General features: G+C 34.8%; 3 protein-coding genes across 3 annotated transcripts; 1 reads left to right on the top strand and 2 right to left on the bottom strand.

The window, feature by feature from the left end:
• The first annotated feature begins 400 nt into the window (after window positions 1–400).
• LOC110735495 (cysteine synthase 2-like) lies at window positions 401–4,909 on the top strand. The gene is made up of 6 exons (XM_021915687.1): window positions 401–840; window positions 1,592–1,666; window positions 2,993–3,136; window positions 3,246–3,635; window positions 3,725–3,960; window positions 4,358–4,909. The coding sequence occupies exons 1-6, from the start codon at window positions 607–609 to the stop codon at window positions 4,578–4,580; spliced, it is 1,302 nt and encodes a 433-aa protein (XP_021771379.1). The 5' UTR covers window positions 401–606; the 3' UTR covers window positions 4,581–4,909.
• Window positions 4,910–5,337: 428 nt separating this feature from the next.
• LOC110735493 lies at window positions 5,338–7,860 on the bottom strand. Its single transcript, XM_021915686.1, has 3 exons — window positions 7,583–7,860; window positions 5,932–6,032; window positions 5,338–5,810 (listed from the first exon to the last, which is right to left on the bottom strand). Exons 1-3 carry the CDS (start codon window positions 7,635–7,637, stop codon window positions 5,529–5,531), a joined length of 438 nt encoding a protein of 145 aa, XP_021771378.1. The 5' UTR covers window positions 7,638–7,860; the 3' UTR covers window positions 5,338–5,528.
• A 4,822-nt stretch (window positions 7,861–12,682) lies between these two features.
• Window positions 12,683–16,572, bottom strand: LOC110735492 (two-pore potassium channel 1-like). The gene is made up of 3 exons (XM_021915685.1): window positions 15,965–16,572; window positions 14,491–15,422; window positions 12,683–14,359 (listed from the first exon to the last, which is right to left on the bottom strand). The coding sequence occupies exons 2-3, from the start codon at window positions 15,405–15,407 to the stop codon at window positions 14,170–14,172; spliced, it is 1,107 nt and encodes a 368-aa protein (XP_021771377.1). The 5' UTR covers window positions 15,408–15,422; window positions 15,965–16,572; the 3' UTR covers window positions 12,683–14,169.
• Between the last annotated feature and the right edge of the window lie 212 nt (window positions 16,573–16,784).

Raw genomic sequence — 16,784 nt, 5'->3', positions numbered from 1 at the left:
GTCCTAGTTAATTATAAAATTATGCCCAAGAAATTCGGTAGTTAGGAAATACCAAAAATAATAAACACCTTTAAAAAATTTACTTCATTTGTTCATTGTTCAATCTATTTGTCTTTTCATGCTATTATTCATAGCCTAGCTAAGAGAGGAGGAAATGAGGATTTGATCCCCATATTTAGAAGGAGCTCTTTAGCTCTTATCTTAATCTCTCATGAAATCGGATAATGTTGGCTACTGCCTATTATTAACTCTTAGATTATATTATTTCACTTAAGATAAGATGTTACAATCTAATTTGATTAAAAATGTATCTGATCTCTTCTAATCTAATATATCATGATTTAACTAAACATCAAGAAAGTACTTTTAATTGTACATCAAAAAGAAAAAAATATTGATCAAAGTCCAAAATTAAAACAAACAATATCATGATCCATCTATAGTTGGGTCTAAAACCAAACCTAAGTCCAAACCCAAAATTTGTAGCTTTGGTTAGCGGTTTAATTCTCAAAATTTCCAAATCTTAAGGCGGTCTAAAACTCACAAAATCAACCGCACCCAAAATGGTTAGGAAGAGAAGATACAGTCCAACCCATCAAGCCACTAATGGCGCCGGTAAACTGCACCAATGGCGCAATGGTTGGTTGTGTAGCCGTTCTTTCTCTCTCTTTAGCCACCCTTTCTTACTTCCTCTTCAACCAACAACGGATTTTCAAGCATCCCAAATCAAAAACTCAAAATCCCAATTGCACTAAAAAGTATGGAAGTGGAATTGTTGGTGCAATTGGAAATACCCCTTTGATTAGAATTAATAGTCTTTCTGATGCCACTGGTTGCGAGGTTCTTAGCTTGAATTTTGATTTTATGAAGTTTTTGTGATGTGGGTGTTCAAAAATTTTGCTTTTGTTTTTTGTTGGGGTTTTGATTGATTGATTGATTGTTGAATGTTAAATTTGCTTATATGTGTTACAGGTGCTGCTTTTCGATTGAATTGCAACTAATTGTCCGGAAATGAGGATTCTTTTTGTTGGGGTCTTGATTGATTTATTGTTAAATGTTAATGTTGTTAATATGCGCTAAATTTGCTTATTTATTTTGATAGAATTGTTACTAATTGTCCAGAAATTAGTATTCTTGTTGCTGGGGTTCTGATTGATGTATTGTTTAATGTTAAATTTTGCTAATGGGTGTTTAAACTGCTAATTCTTTTGATTGAATTGCTACTAATTGTCCAGAAATGAGGATTCTTTCTGTTGGGTTGTTGATTGATTGATTGTTTGATGTTAATTTTGCTATTGTGTGTAAATTTATTATTATTATTATTGTTATTTTTTTTTTTTATATTGAATTGCCACTAATTGTCCAGAAATGAGGATTCTTTTTGTTGGGGTTTTGAATGATTGACTGTTCAATGTTAATTGTGGTAACATGTCCTTAATTTGCTAATTTTGATGATTTGGTACTAATTGTCAAGAATTGAGGATTCTTTGTTAGGGGTTTTTACCTGATTGTTAAACACATTCCAATACTAGCTGAATGTTTTGTACTAGCAATTAGCAAAGCAAAGCCCTAATTAATTTTGTTTGAGCAGATTCTTGGGAAAGCTGAGTTCTTGAATCCAGGAGGAAGTGTCAAAGACAGGATTGCTGTTAAAATCATAGAAGAGGTACTTTTAAGCTGAGTTTTTATGCTGTTATGTTTCATTGATTGTGCTTCATGCGGAATTGAGTATCTCATAACCTAGGCGTACTGTACTCTGCTATTGCTGGGGTAAGTATTTGAGTATATTTGGCCCCCCTCTATCATGCTCGAAGCAGGAGCATTGCTTAAAAGCATTGAGGTAATGGTGTCATTACCGTCTGGACTCATACTGGTATTTTGAAGTACTGCTGAGTGATTACATTTTATTGAAATGAACTTAGCAAACAAGGATTTAGGGGATGAAAATAGAGCTCTGAACTGTTAGAAGATGGTAGAGTTATGTGTTCATATGCATTTATAATTAAAGAAAATGCTGGATGTCCCACTTCATGTTGTCAGTTGAATTGGTGATGTGAAATGTGCCTGATTGGGTTAAAAAGAAATTTAGTTCAGGAATGAGAAATTTGTAAGCATTTCTAGTTCTGTATGGGAGGCTTAGTTCAGGATTGGAGATGTTGAAGGCTGCTTAATTGAAATGCATATTATTAAGGTAGCAGCAATTCAGGACCAAGTGATGTTACTATATTGAAAATTTTAGAGGCACTTTCTTTGATTAGCCATTGTACGAATATTCTTTATAAGCCATCCACATGTTTTCACCTTATTAATGACTTTGAAAATCTAGTGACTCTCTTAGCCGCATTTTATTCATTCTAGGGTTATCTGTTTTTTTCACGGTCAATTTCTTTGTTAGTAGGTTTAAATGTTTAATATTGTGGCACCTTATGAGCCAAGAAGAGTGGTATCCGCAGATGTGTCTAAAGAGAGTTTACTTGGATTCTTCTAGAACGTTATGCTGTACCCTATACAACATAAATACTGAACACAGTCTTATGTTACCACAATTATTCTTGGGTATCATGCAACTTAGCAAGGCAGTAGATGAAGGTACCCTCTTGTGCTTAGACATAGGCAACAAAGATATATATATAGGGAATTTAGGTGTGTAGTAATTTAGATGCTTCAATTTCACATTAATTCCCTGCTGGATACACGATAATTTCAACCGGGTATGGACACAGACAACACATGTTGGCTAGGTCATCCAAAATTCTCATTAAATGTTGAGTTTAGCACCTGGACGGCTGGACCCATACCTGTGTGGCTCTGTATACATGCAAGGCTTCTGCCTTGCCTTTTTGTTGGTCTTTGACCCTGCTTCAGATGTAGTGTTCTAACTGTTCTCCCTTTGGTTTTAATGTGATGTACTCTATACAAGGGAAGGATTTTATTTTTTGTTCATATTGATTGCCTATGTTTCTGTTTCCTCTAATATGTGGCATATGCTCAGGCATTGGCATCTGGTCAACTAGCTCCTGGTGGAGTGGTTACTGAAGGTAGTGCTGGAAGTACTGCTATTAGTCTCGCAACAGTTGCTCCTGCTTACGGATGTAAATGTCATGTTGTGATTCCAGATGATGTTGCTATAGAAAAGGTATGTTTTGGCCTACTCCACCAAAGCTTGAACCTTCTTTTCTTCTAAAATTTCTATGCAGTTTTATTTTGGTCTCTCACTGTCCCTCGTCCCCCTCAAAAACAAACAGTCTCAGATTATTGAAGCCCTTGGTGCTACAGTTGAGCGGGTCAGACCAGTGTCAATCACTCACAGAGACCACTTTGTAAATGTAGCTAGAAGACGGGCATCAGAAGCTAATGAGCAGGCAGCAAAATATGGTCAAAATAGTGAAACACCTAACAGAAACCAAGAGCAAACAAATGGTGAAATATTTGAAGAGCAGAAGAAAAATTACACATTTTCAAGGGACTGTACTGGAGGTTTCTTTGCAGACCAGTTTGAAAATTTGGCCAATTTTCGAGCCCATTGCGAAGGCACAGGGCCTGAAATCTGGGAGCAAACTGAAGGAAAGCTGCATGCATTTGTAGCAGCTGCTGGAACTGGGGGCACATTAGCAGGTGTTTCTCATTTCCTTAAGGTGAGTTCTGCCTTTTGATGTTGTCACCTAGCAATGCATTTATTTGCAGAAAGCCGGAAAGTACTAAATGATTCCTCCTTACTTGACAGGAGAAAAACGATAATATCAAGTGCTTCCTGATTGACTCTCCTGGTTCAGGCTTGTTCAATAGAGTAACAAGGGGAGTCATGTATTCAAAGGAGGAGGCTGAAGGGAAGAGGCTAAAGAACCCCTTTGACACTATAACTGAGGGCATTGGAATAAATAGGTTGACTCATAATTTCATGAAGGCAAGGCTAGATGGCGCTTTCCGAGGCACAGACAAGGATGCTGTTGAGATGTCTAGGTAAGCCCCCATGCTTTCATATCTCTGTAATGTCTAGGCTGTTGACACCATATGTTTGTAATCAATCCTTGCTTTTTTAACTGTTGGCTCTTGGCGAGTTAACAGCGAATGAAAGCTTGATGAAACATGCCACATTCCTCTCTTTTCTAAATGTTTCCCTTTTTTTTTTTTTAACCTTTATTAAAAACTTTAGGCAAAACAACTCCTAGATCCCTGTTATAAATTTTACCATTTTATGAATCTGTTCTCCAGTAGTGAATATTGTACTTAACTCCATGCATGCACCAAGCTACTGTTTTCTTGATTTTATTCCGAAGTTTTTTCTCCATATTTGACTGTTTTGTCTCCCGGTTTCCTTTCTGTTCAAAGCTTATAGTCAATTTTTAAACTGCATCAGGTTCCTCTTGAAGAATGATGGGATTTTCTTAGGTAGTTCTTCAGCCATGAATTGTGTTGGAGCTGTTAGGGTTGCTCAGGCACTGGGTCCCGGCCATACCATTGTTACAATCCTGTGCGACAATGGGATGAGGCATCTGAGTAGATTCTACAAAGCCGAGTACCTCTCTGAGCTGGGTTTGACTCCATCTGCCAGTGGATTGGAATTTCTTGGCCTTCTGTGAGAGGAAAGATAGGTAGAAACCAATTTAGCTCACCAGAGAATTGAAAATGACATACTTGATCCAGTATGCTGAAAGTTTTAGACTGATTGTCTGAGCCCTGAGGTGTCGATGCTGGAATTTAGATCAACCAGTTTTGTTTAGTACGGGGTAGTCAAATTAATCACTGAGCATATATGAAGTACTCATATATGTTTATGAATTGTTCGATTATTAAATTGTTTGTCAACAATTCAACATATGATTTAAATGTAACTCTATTAATTGGAAAACTCTGAAAATTGTTGAACCATTAACATTGGAATGTGCATGTCAAGAACTATTTCGAGGAACTACAGTTTATTCACCACTTTACAAGCCATCTTTTTAATTTACTTTCTTAAAAATATTAACCACCTTAACAATTTGTTCAATTTACATTACCATTTTGTTTTTGTGAATTTCAAATGTCAAGTATGATCTACAAAACCAGTTCAGTTACTGTAATACAAAACTGTAATTCATCTCAAAGAAAGGTTCAGATTGCCACTTTTTAATTTGCATCTTAGCTTTCGTTCCCTGGTAGGGAGGCTTGCCTGGGAATGAGATGGGGGAAGGGTGATTGATACTGGAATCTGGTGCAATTCATTCCTCTACATTAAATAGTAAATCCAAATATATTGCTGTAGATAATCTAGACTACAAATCAGTATAACCTGAAGGCGGGCTTTGGACTTGCACAACATAGGTTACGGGGACTAGGGACTAAAAGGAAAAAAAATTCAGAAGTAACCAAACCCATTGCATAAATAGAAACTGATGCAGATAACCAAAAGAAGCAACACAAATGTTATAAACAGGTTCATAATCAAGGTGCACCATGCCTATGCTCCTTGTAACTCTCAGATATGTAAAAAGAGGTTCTACAAATAAAACCAGTAAAAGTATGAAAGTAATCTGCTTGTAAAGCATTCACTGACGATTCCGTCCATCAAACATCGACTCATCACAGTGTGGGTCAATCCAATCCTTGGACGAACCCTTGGCCATCTTTCCACTTACCTTACCACTGCCACCAACAAGTTCTCTTAAGCTCTCGACTCTATTCTCTCGCCCTGTGCTGCCAATCCTCTTGTCTGCTTCCTTGAGCTTTTGTTTGAAACGCTGCTTACGATTGGTGGGGTTTTGCTCTTGTTGCTTCTGTTGTGGTGGAGCTCCGTGGGGTCCCAAGTAAATTTTTTCTAGTTTATTATCCTGACCATCCAGAAAAGGTTTTTACAATCAATCAGAAATGGTATGTTTCATCTGTCAAGCTACCAAAAGCCTACCAAGGTACGGGGTATACGGACAAAAAAAAAAAGAATGACAAATTTACCTTCAAAGGAGCAGACTTGGAGACATCTACCTTCGGAGGATCTGATTCAATTTGGTCAGGGTTCTCTATTCCCAAGCTTGGAATTACAAATCCATCAGTGTCTGGAGGCAACATGAAAATGAATTAAAAATAAAACAAAGAAAAGACCATGCCGCTGACAATAGCTCGCACATAATACTTCAGAAAGACAAGATTAAATGTATTCTAAAAGACAAAAATGGCAAAGGATCATTTTATAACGCAAGACATAAGAATGAGATCTGCAATATAAAATCGTCACAAAAACCAAATTTACAAGTTGCCAAATCATAGAATCAATAATGGATAATATCCAGCTAGCAGCTTTGACATGATGAGGCGTAATTGCGAGCAACGGGAATGTATGTCTCAGAGGTTAAAAGAGCCATTCTTGATTGATAAAACAGCTCATCCTCATTATCTTAGTGAGATACAAGTAGCAGTTTCCATGTTTCAAGTCTCAAATTGCAGGACCTAGATATATAAGCCTACCAAACAAGCAAGGTTCTCACTTGTGAAGCTATCAGCACCACATCAAATTAGTTCACTTCTACATTGACCAAAGTACATAGATCTTGAAATAGGTAACAGGGAAGGCAAAGCCAGAATGTATAGGTGTTGTCATCCTTATAGAATGAAAGCAATCAACACATGATGAGAAACCATCCTACACATTATGTTATGCTAGCTAAAACCCTCATTACGAACTACTACTTTGGGAAGTGGAGTCTACAACGGCTCATTTGGTCAAAGACACGTCTAACTTGTTGGATGAAGTGATTTACGGTTTAAAGTAGAGAGATGCATAGACTTGATTACCTATTAGTCTTTTCTATCAAACAAAACTTATATTAATCAAAAAAGTAATACATGAAGTCAAAATTCAAATTGTCAAAGATCAAGACTAAGAGACGATAGTCTATAGGACATACAATATTAAAACCTAATTAGTTGGACGTCATCTTTAATTCGATTATGACAATCAAACATAAGAATATAAGAAACAGCACGAACTGAAATCAATGAAAGAAACATCAATAATCCTTGACTTTTTATGGACTACGGCCACGTATCGATTGACTTCCCTAGTTTCCCTAGACCCAACCTTGACAAGATTCATATCAAGTTCTTCAATTGTCAAAAATATACCCAATTTTCGTATTACTAAAAACTCAAAAAAGAACTCAAAATCTTCAAAAGAAAACACATCCACTACTTAACCTAAGCATAAGTGAAGGCCTGCCTCAATAAGCCAATATTTGCAAACCTCGAAATCGCTCTCTTTTTCGAAGTTAACCTAAACAAATCTAAATTACCCATTATTTCTCATTAGCTCAATCGCTCTCTTTTTCGAAGTATAATCAATCAAAAAGTTGGCAACATAGCATTGCTCTAGTTCTAGTGACAAGTACATGTCAATAATTATAAATTTAAAAACTGCCTAAAAATTTGAAAAATCATTACCCTAACATGAATCATTGAAATTCATAACTTCAAAAATAACATAATCATCAAGCCAGTAACACGCAAAACCATACATAGCAAGTGCGACAATTTGCTAAAAAAACAAGTAAAAAACACAATAAATCAATTCAAATTAGCAGGAAAAAATAAATAAAGAAAAGGGGCATACCCCACTCATCATCTTCTTCAACAGGGGAAGTGGGGTGCAGTGAAGATTGGTCCATGGAACAATGACGATCATCGATTTGCGCAATTAAAGGGCGATTAAGCCCAATTCACAACGCACTTCTTTATCAATTGATATAAATTTCTAATTTTAATTAGCGAATTTGACGACAAATGAGGGATTAATTGGCGCGAAATCCCTAATTTCCTCAATTTATTTAGAGAGAAAACCCTAGAAAGCTCTGAAAATGAGTTGAGAGGAGAGAGAATGGGAAAGAAATGGACAAGAAATGTGGAATCTGATACGGGGTGAGAAGTGAAATGACTAAATTACCCCTTGGTGGGTACTGGGTAGTACAAAAGTGGAAATGTTACATGAACATTCTATTTTTGGAGGGTTTTCTTTGTTCTTTTCAATGGCATTTGAATAAGTCTTGTGTACATAAATTTTATTGTAAAACGATCAATTTAAGCGTAAATTTTAATATTTTTATAGTAACTTTAACCACTTAAAGGGTAATTTTTAATTTATCGTTGGTTTGAATTTTATTTTAATGTGTAATTTTTTATAGATACGTGATTACATACTATAAAAACTAATATGATTAATCTAATACATTATAAGTTTTTTTTGTAAGATAAAAATTATTAATAGAAAATAATAACTTTTGCAGTATAAAAGGTAACTTTTAATACTTTTAACATAACTTTAACCCGATTTACAATAACGCCTTTTTGGAGAATTTGTGATGGCATTTGGTGCCAAGAGCATAAAAAAGTAGGTAGGTAGATTCACTATATTGTGGACCTCAAACAGTTGGTAGGTAATAAAAGCAAGGACTATCAAATTGGAATATTCATATTCGTGAAAATGGACAGAGTAAAACCTAGTTGAAAATCTAACGTATTTTAGGGCCTATTCACATTTACTGAATTGAGCTGAATTGAACTGATTAGACTTGAACTGAATTGAACTGAATATTTTATGAGAGAAAGAAATTGGAGCTGAACTGAACTGAACTGATTGAAGCTAAACTAAATTGAAATTAAGTTGAAGTGAACAGGCCCTTAGATTGCATAGTTTAGATGGCATATTATCTTGTGGTATATTGACCTTTAATGTCAGGTGGAGGTATAAAGTGGAATTGTTGAACCTAGATCAATCATGTTCATGTAAGTGCTTGCATTGGGTGTATGTATAGTTGTATACCATTGATCCCGCATAATCAAATTTGTATTGAATTAATTAGTCAAAGTAGCATAACATGACGTGTACTAAAGATTACACTAAATAATTTTGAGCTAAATCAAAATTGACTTTATATAATCTAGCTTGAATATTTATTAGGCTAATATTTATTTATTAATCATGATACATATACTTGACCTTATTTGACTATGTTTTGACCCAAATTGGATCATTTTTCAAATATGAGATGACTTGAATTGACTCAAACCTAATTAGGACAATTCAATTGCCACCTTTATCAAATGTAAAGTACTTGCTAGATTACAAGTTGTGTGGACCAGAGGTGAAAATGCTATAACACTAGATAGCTAGTGACTTATTTTAGTTAGGAAAATTTCACTCTTGCTACCACCAAAATACATGCATTTCACTTTTGGTACTCTTTAAATTTTTATTTTATTTTGCTATCACACAAAACAATTTTGTTAAAATTTGCTACCTTTTAACAGAATTGGTTAGGGTTCTGTTAAGTTTATTAAAAAAAAAAAAATTAAAATGTTTTTTTTTTTAAAAAAAAAACCCAGCCAGCCACCCTCCCCCCTCCCTTTCCTCCACCTACGTAGCCCACCACCTTCAATTGCGCAGCCAGCCCCCTCCCGTCAGTCAGCCTCCCCCCTACCGGCGACCGGCGCTGACGACCCCACCCCACTCCCCCCCCCAACGCAGCCCACCCCCTCCTTTTTCCCCTTCTTGCTGCCCCGACCCCCACTCCGAACCGGAAACTACCCCTTTCTCCATTCGCCCCACCGGAATCGGCCCCCCTCCCCATTCCCCCACCAGAATTGTCCCTCCCTCCCCCTACCCTTTTCGGCCACCTCTAACCCTAACCCACCACCCCTAAGCCATCATAAGCGAAACCCTAAAACCCGTTTAGGGTGGTTTCGAGCTGGTGGTTTAAGGTTAGAGGTGCCGGTTTTTGGGTGGGGGAAGGGTAGGGGGGTCGATTTCGGTGGGGAATGGGGAGGGGGCCGATTCTTGTGGGGAGAATCGGGAGGTGGGTGGTTTCCAGTTCGGGGTGGGAGTGGGGGTCGAGCAGCAAGAAGGGGAAAAGGGAGGGGGGTGGTTGCGTAGGTGGGGGAAAGGGATTGGGGTGGAGTCGCCAGCGTGGGCCCAAGCTTTGGGCGCCGGCAGGGGGGAGGGGGAGGCTGGGCAGTTGAGGGTGGCTGGGTTTTTTTATTTATTTATTTTATTATTTTTTTTTCAATGAACTTAACGGAACCCTAACGGATTCCGTTAAGTGGTAGTGAAATTTAAATTATGTGATTTTAGGTGGTAGCAATAAAATAAAATTTTAAAGGGGTAGCAAAAGTGAAATGCATGTGTTTTGGGGGTAGCAAAAGTGAAATTTTCCTTTTAGTTATTTTATTTTATTTTTTTCTTATTTTTTTTTATATCCTTTTGATTGTTGTAAACACAAAGAATTCAACGGAAGCAACCTAAGTTATTGTTTGTTATACAAGAAAATGGTATACTTTTTACAAAAATCTACGTAAAATTTTATTTGAACCATAGGATTCTTAACAGGTTGAGTGACATATCATTTTTCTTTAGGTGGATATGAACTGACTGTACAACTTTTAAAATTTCTCCACTAAAATGACGTGACAGGACTAATAAGCTAAACAACTCGACATAATTTTGACTCATTTAAATTCAATCTGTAATCCATAAAAAAAAAAAAAAAAAAAAAGGGAATGTGAAATATTTGATATAGCATGTGACCCAATTGCAAGCAACATATATATTATATTATATGCTCGCCATTTGTCTATGTAAGACTTGAAGAATTCTTGTGTGTCAAAAAAAAAAAAAAAAAAAAAAAAAAAAAGAGAGACCTATGGAATTTCTAACTTTTTTCCTAGAAATGTGACTTTGCAGACATGAACACTGGGGTGTTGCACATCCCAGCCAAGCTTGAGGTTGCTCATCTCGTAACATTTATACTCTGAATCAACTTAAGCAAGAATTTTTAAGCCAATAATTAGTACTTCGTCTTGTAATATAGTTATTGTTTGTGTTTTTTTATAGTACTAATAAATAGGAGGAGAAAGTGAATGAAGCACATTAATAAAAGTGAAATGTACAATCATAAACAAAAATTAGAGAGGAAGTGGAAAAAAATACGGAGTACAAGTTATGTGCAAAATTCAAGGGTAAATTAGGAAATACTATAAATAAAGTTAAAAAAGTGAGGCTATAATGGACTTTACATAATATCTAATAATAGAAACAAAAACAACATTTTGATCTCCAAAATAGGAAAACATGAACTATATTATAGGACTGAAGGAGTAGTTAAAACTTAGATTTACCTCAACTTAATTTCATGTAAAGTTGACTTAAAGTTGATTTTCAATAATAATAATAATAACTATATACTAAAGGAAAATTTGATTCTAATAATCCCACCTTTAACCAGTTCGCTGCTAATAATCCCACCTTTTGATTATTATCTAATAATCCCACCTTTGGGGGGTATTCTCTTCTAATGGTCCCTTATGACCGGTAACTTGTTGTTTGGGTAAGTTTTTTTTTTATTTTTATAAAAAATTAATAAGAAAAAATATTAATTTTTTTATTTTTGTTTTCAAAACGATAAGGAAGAAGGAAAGGGAAAAAAAATTGCCTTTTAAATTTTTTTTTAAAAGAAATATAAAAAATATTTTTAAAAAAAAAAATCCTTGGCCACCAGTTGGTAAGGAAAAAAATTATTTTTTTATTTTTGTTTTCAAAACGATAAGGAAGAAGGAAAGGGAAAAAAAATTACTTTTAAAATTTTTTTTTATAAGAAATATAAAAAAAATATATATTTTTTTTTAAAAAAAAAATCCTTGGCCATCAGGAGGTAAGAAAAAAAATTAATTTTTTTTATTTTTGTTTTCAAAACAATAAGGAAGAAGGAAAGGGAAAAAAAAATTACTTTTTAAATTTTTTTTTAAAAGAGATATAAAAAAATATTTCGATGAATCACAAAGTGACATATGGCATATTAACCCATTACACCGGTCACCAACAGGTTAGGGACCATTAGAAGATAATGCCCCTAAAGGTGGGATTATTAGATAATAATCAAAAGGTGGGATTATTAACAGCGAACCGGCCAAAGGTGGGATTATTAGAATCAAATTTTCCTATACTAAAAAACACACCAGCAATGACACATGTAGTTTCCTTTTTTTTTTTTTTTTTTTTTTTTTTTTTTGTAAATATCTATAAATAAAATTGTTACTTTTTAGGCAATGATAACTTGACTTAAATGATACAGTATCATTTTAATTTGTAAGGAAAATATTATATTTTTCATGTAATATCTTACTTATTTTAAAATCCTTATATTTTAACTAATAAGTTTGTTAGTTTAAATATACTATGTACAATTTCTACAAAAATTCTCCTTTGTTAGAGTTTATGACGCAAGCTTAAGTATCTTATTAAAAGAATGTTACATCATATTAATTAGCAGTATTATTTTTTGATTAAACAAGTATTACTTCATCTGTGATTTCGACTTGCCAAATTTTATTTTTTTTATATTTCTTTCCCTTATTTTCTAATAATTAAAATTTATATTAACATTAATGATCTATCAACCAATAGCTATCTAAACCATATTAGCATATACTTCATATATACTACAAATGATATCTGCAATTTTCTGGTAAAATTAATCCATAAAAAAATTCCATTTTTTAAATATATTTTTTGTCCTTTTTTAAGAAAAAAAAACATATACTTCATGAATGTGCTTTATTTTATTTATACATCACATACAAGCATTGATCCAAGTGTTGTATGTATAGTGCAAAATCCAACTGTTTTAGAGCACTTAAAATAATGGAGGGACTAAGGGGGAAATATAATATAACATTCCATATACTACTTTGTGTATATATATGTATATATTGTAAGTGCTTTACTTTGACTTTGCAATATTATATTGGTTTAACTAAGTAACATTAAAGTGAGGGATAGATAAAGTGGTTAAAGATTCCCAAAATTGATAACATATAAATTTGACTTTATTATGTAAATGTTATTGAATTAGTCTGCGTAAATTATCATAATTTTTTTTTTTTATGTTTTTATTAATAAACTTAAAAGATGTTGTAACTCAAAGTTGTGCATTGACTGAAAGTATGTATTGTTTAATGTTATTTAAGCTAATTATAAATAACTTTAAAGTGACTGTGCATGGCACGGAATCTGAACTAGTTTCAAGTTAAAAGGCAGCTCAACGAAGGGTAAAATAACACATCATATACTACTAGTTCGAACTACTTTTTTTTTTTTTTTTTTTTTTTTTTGAGAACACCAGCACACCATCAATCATTCATTAAGAGAGAATATGAGAGTACATACGAGGTGACTTCAGGGAGACAGTGATTAGCACAAACCTGCTCAACGCCAAAAGGAACGATTCTAGCTAAGTGATGAGCTATAAAATTCCCCTCCCTTTTAACGTGAGACCAAGAAATAAAATTAAAACACGAACAAATGTCTAAGACATAATCAAGGATATTGTCGAGATCTGATAAAAAAGTTGAGGCTCTATCCAATCTGTCCACCACTATCTGCGAGTCTGACTCAATCACCACCTCTTGAAGGTTGAATCTCTTACTAAGCTTGGCACCAAAGTAGATCGCCATACATTCAGCTACTGCCGACACGCCTTGTTCCAGGAAACAGGACTTCACCCTTTGCGTTTCTAGCCACTGAACCGAGCCCCACCCATCCACCATCAAGGATTGCAGCATCGCAGTTCACCTTAATAGCATTGCCTAGGGGTGCTTTCCATACTTTTGGGCTTTTATCACGCATAACAGCCCTCCCCCCATAAACCTTTGAAGCATAATTGTTGTAGTCAGTCACTAACCTGTGGACTCTCTCAAGCAGCAGTAGGTGTGGAATCTCTTTGTTGTTGAAGATTTTCTCATTGCGACGATGCCAAATAAACCACATAAGAGCCGCGCCTGTCTGCCTGATTTTCATTTCATACTTACCCCATGACACAAACCAGTCAAGGCAACCATCAGTCTTGTAATCTCTGAGCAATATATCACAATTTGCCTCAGTCCACTTGGACAAAAGGTGGACTGAGGCAAATTGTGATATATACCACTTTAATTAATTCCAAACAATTGGACAAAAAGTGTACTTTAGTACACATACCTATACTGTATATTTGAGTGTGTTAGAAGTGCATTAGTGTAGCAGAATTCAAGAATTTACAACCCATACAAAGTACTAAAAGAATAGTGATCAGACACCAATCTACATATTTGGTATGATATTGAATATTCAAACATCAAACTTGCAAAATATCTTCAAACTTTAGTAGTATGTTAAGGAGTCTTCCTCTCAGATGGCAATTTTGCTGCTTGCGGAGATGATTGAGCTAATGTTATATCAGCTGTAGATATCGCCCCTGACTGATCAACATCAAGTTCTTCAAATTCTACCATTACAAGTGATATATCTTCCTGTGTAAATTTTCTCATCTCTTTCAACTTATATAAAGCAAACTCGGCAGCACTGCAGATGAAAACATTCCGAAAATCAGAACAAACTTATGGATGGAACCATTTACAGATGTAGAGGAGGAAAGAAAAGAAACATATAAAAATGATATTGGATTATTGGATAGTATCTTAAATTTCACATACTCAATAACTCCATCATCGTCGAGATCAGCTGCCTCTATATCAAAATCAGTCATGCACCGGGTAAGAACACGCTCAACCAGATGATTCTGTCTCCTTTCAGCATGTAACTCTGCAAGATAAAGGAAGAACTGTGCTACACATATGGTTCCGATCAAAATCCACAAGATTGCAAAAACACGACCTCCCATTGAACTAAAACTTGGGTATCCATATCCCAGGGTAGAAACAGTAGCACACACACAATAAAATGCCTCAAAAAATCTCATCTCCTCAACAAACTTCAGAAAGAGTGTTCCACTTAGCATGAGAAACAAGAGAAATACAAAAATCAAGACAACTTTATGCTTTGCTTTGTTTCTTTTAATTTTCTTCATAGTGTCACTAGGACCAAATTCATGACTCATATGCAATGCTCTAACAAGCAGTGCCTCCTGCTTCTCAACAAGGTAATCTGCCGCCTTGCTAAGGATCAATCCAATCAAAGCCAGCCCTACGAATACATAAGCAGCAGCAAAGAGCTTTGCAAGGTCGGTATTTGGAGCTAGGTCCCCATACCCAGCCGCAGTCATTGTGATCACACAAAAGTAAAGAGCATCAAGTACAGCATTTGTCTTTTTACCACTGATCTGGTTTCTGATCAGGTAGAAGCAAAGAACACCAACACTCAGGTATATAATCAAGGCCGCGGCTACTTTTCTGAGGCTTGGGTGAATACTCTTCAATAGGTTATCTGGACTTTTTGTAGAAGCATTATCAGCTGTATCACTACTTACTTTTTCAGAAAACTCCCTGACAGGAGCACTCCTTGCACGGCGAAATCTCCTTTTCTTGGCACCATCCTTCTGAAGACGGAATTCTTTTCTAAAACCAAAAGATTCTGATAATGCAACTTCCTTTAAGTTGTTACTGGCCATCATATACCAATATATCACCTGCAAAACACCATAAGCTTAAGTAGTCCCTTCCAGGGAAGAATTGCAATTCTAAACGAGTTCCATTTCTTAGTTGTAAATATACCACAGGTTAAAATCATAGCAACCAAGTTTAAGTACAAACTTACAAGATCAGATGTCAGATAACAATCATGATAACCCTATCTCAGATTTGGAAAAAGTGCCAAAATCATTCAATCTTATTGTGGGTTATCTTCTACAATATCTTTATGTATGTGTATGAAATAATTAAACCCTTGACAATGGCCCATATCTAAGATAGATTCATCATCATTAATTCATTAATTCATTATGCATCTCCCAACAACAAAGCCTTAGTCCCAAAATGATTTGGGGTTGGCTAACATGAATCGTCATAAGGAATCCCCCAATATAAGGATCCCGTTCCCACCACCCCTTGCCAATATTAACGAACTCTTTCCAAATATCCCCCACAAACAAGTGCTTATAAGAAAACACTAATCTGATAACATAACAGGAAAACATAAACTAGCAAAGAGAGACAAGAAAGTAGGACTTACCAAATTAAAAATGGAGCTTATAACAGAGAAAATCTCAACTTGTTGAACTCATGATATCACAAGACAAGAATATCTGAAAATATGGTAACCCAAATACATGAATAATAATTTTCTTAAAAAAAAAAAAAAATTAATACAGTCAAGTATTAAGTAAGATACCCAGTAGTACTTTTAAGTCAGTAAAACACTCCTGGACTGACCTGATGGGGATTGAATATTGTTTTGACAGCAGGCTCAAATTACATAATAAATAGATACGGAGTAAAAGTAAGTCTACCTTCTCCTCCATTTAAGTTCCATGTTCACATGCTTGTGCTTCCCTAAATTTACAAATTACAAAAAAAAAAGAAAAGAAAGATGTATAAAATAATCAAGAGGTGTTACTACCCATGCTATATCTCCATACTACATTTAGTATGACTTTAATTGTATGATTTTTAAATATTCAACACCCACGATTGAGTTCGTCTACATCACTACCTTTTGTGATTTCCTATACACCAAAGAAAAATAAACTGAAATACATATAGTAGTTGGTTTTACATCAATTTTTACTTTCAAAACTAACAATAATAAACTGATAACTAAACAAAGATCAGTTTTTGCACTTCTTGCTGGTAACATTCATTTCAAAAAGGTTAGGCAAGAGTAATTTATAGAAAAAACACATTAATGAATATTGAAACCTTGTATTTAAAGCAAAAGTTAGGCAACCTGCCAACCTTGTATTTCAACCGGTAAGTAAGATTCTAGGCCACATTGTTGGAAATCTTTTTAGAGAACTCTGAAGAGTATTACAGGGCATTATCAATTGCATCCA

The sequence above is a fragment of the Chenopodium quinoa genome, unplaced genomic scaffold (assembly GCF_001683475.1).
Source record: "Chenopodium quinoa cultivar QQ74 unplaced genomic scaffold, ASM168347v1, whole genome shotgun sequence".
Taxonomy (NCBI): Eukaryota; Viridiplantae; Streptophyta; class Magnoliopsida; order Caryophyllales; family Amaranthaceae; genus Chenopodium; species Chenopodium quinoa.
Note: the sequence above shows the minus strand (reverse complement) of the source record. Positions and strands in the feature narration are given on the sequence as shown.

What these genes read in the sequence shown, in the direction of transcription:
- LOC110735495 (XM_021915687.1), top strand. Translation starts at nt 607, where the DNA reads ATGGCGCCGGTAAACTGCACCAATGGCGCAATGGTTGGTTGTGTAGCC. An exon ending in CTGATGCCACTGGTTGCGAG is followed by an intron (nt 841 to 1,591) that starts GTTCTTAGCTTG and finishes TTGTTTGAGCAG; the next exon opens with ATTCTTGGGAAAGCTGAGTT. An exon ending in ATGATGTTGCTATAGAAAAG is followed by an intron (nt 3,137 to 3,245) that starts GTATGTTTTGGC and finishes AAAAACAAACAG; the next exon opens with TCTCAGATTATTGAAGCCCT.
- LOC110735493 (XM_021915686.1), bottom strand. Translation starts at nt 7,637, where the DNA reads ATGGACCAATCTTCACTGCACCCCACTTCCCCTGTTGAAGAAGATGAT. An exon ending in TGAAGAAGATGATGAGTGGG is followed by an intron (nt 6,033 to 7,582) that starts GTATGCCCCTTT and finishes TGTTGCCTCCAG; the next exon opens with ACACTGATGGATTTGTAATT. An exon ending in CCAAGTCTGCTCCTTTGAAG is followed by an intron (nt 5,811 to 5,931) that starts GTAAATTTGTCA and finishes CTGGATGGTCAG; the next exon opens with GATAATAAACTAGAAAAAAT.
- LOC110735492 (XM_021915685.1), bottom strand. Translation starts at nt 15,407, where the DNA reads ATGATGGCCAGTAACAACTTAAAGGAAGTTGCATTATCAGAATCTTTT. An exon ending in GACGATGATGGAGTTATTGA is followed by an intron (nt 14,360 to 14,490) that starts GTATGTGAAATT and finishes TTTCATCTGCAG; the next exon opens with TGCTGCCGAGTTTGCTTTAT.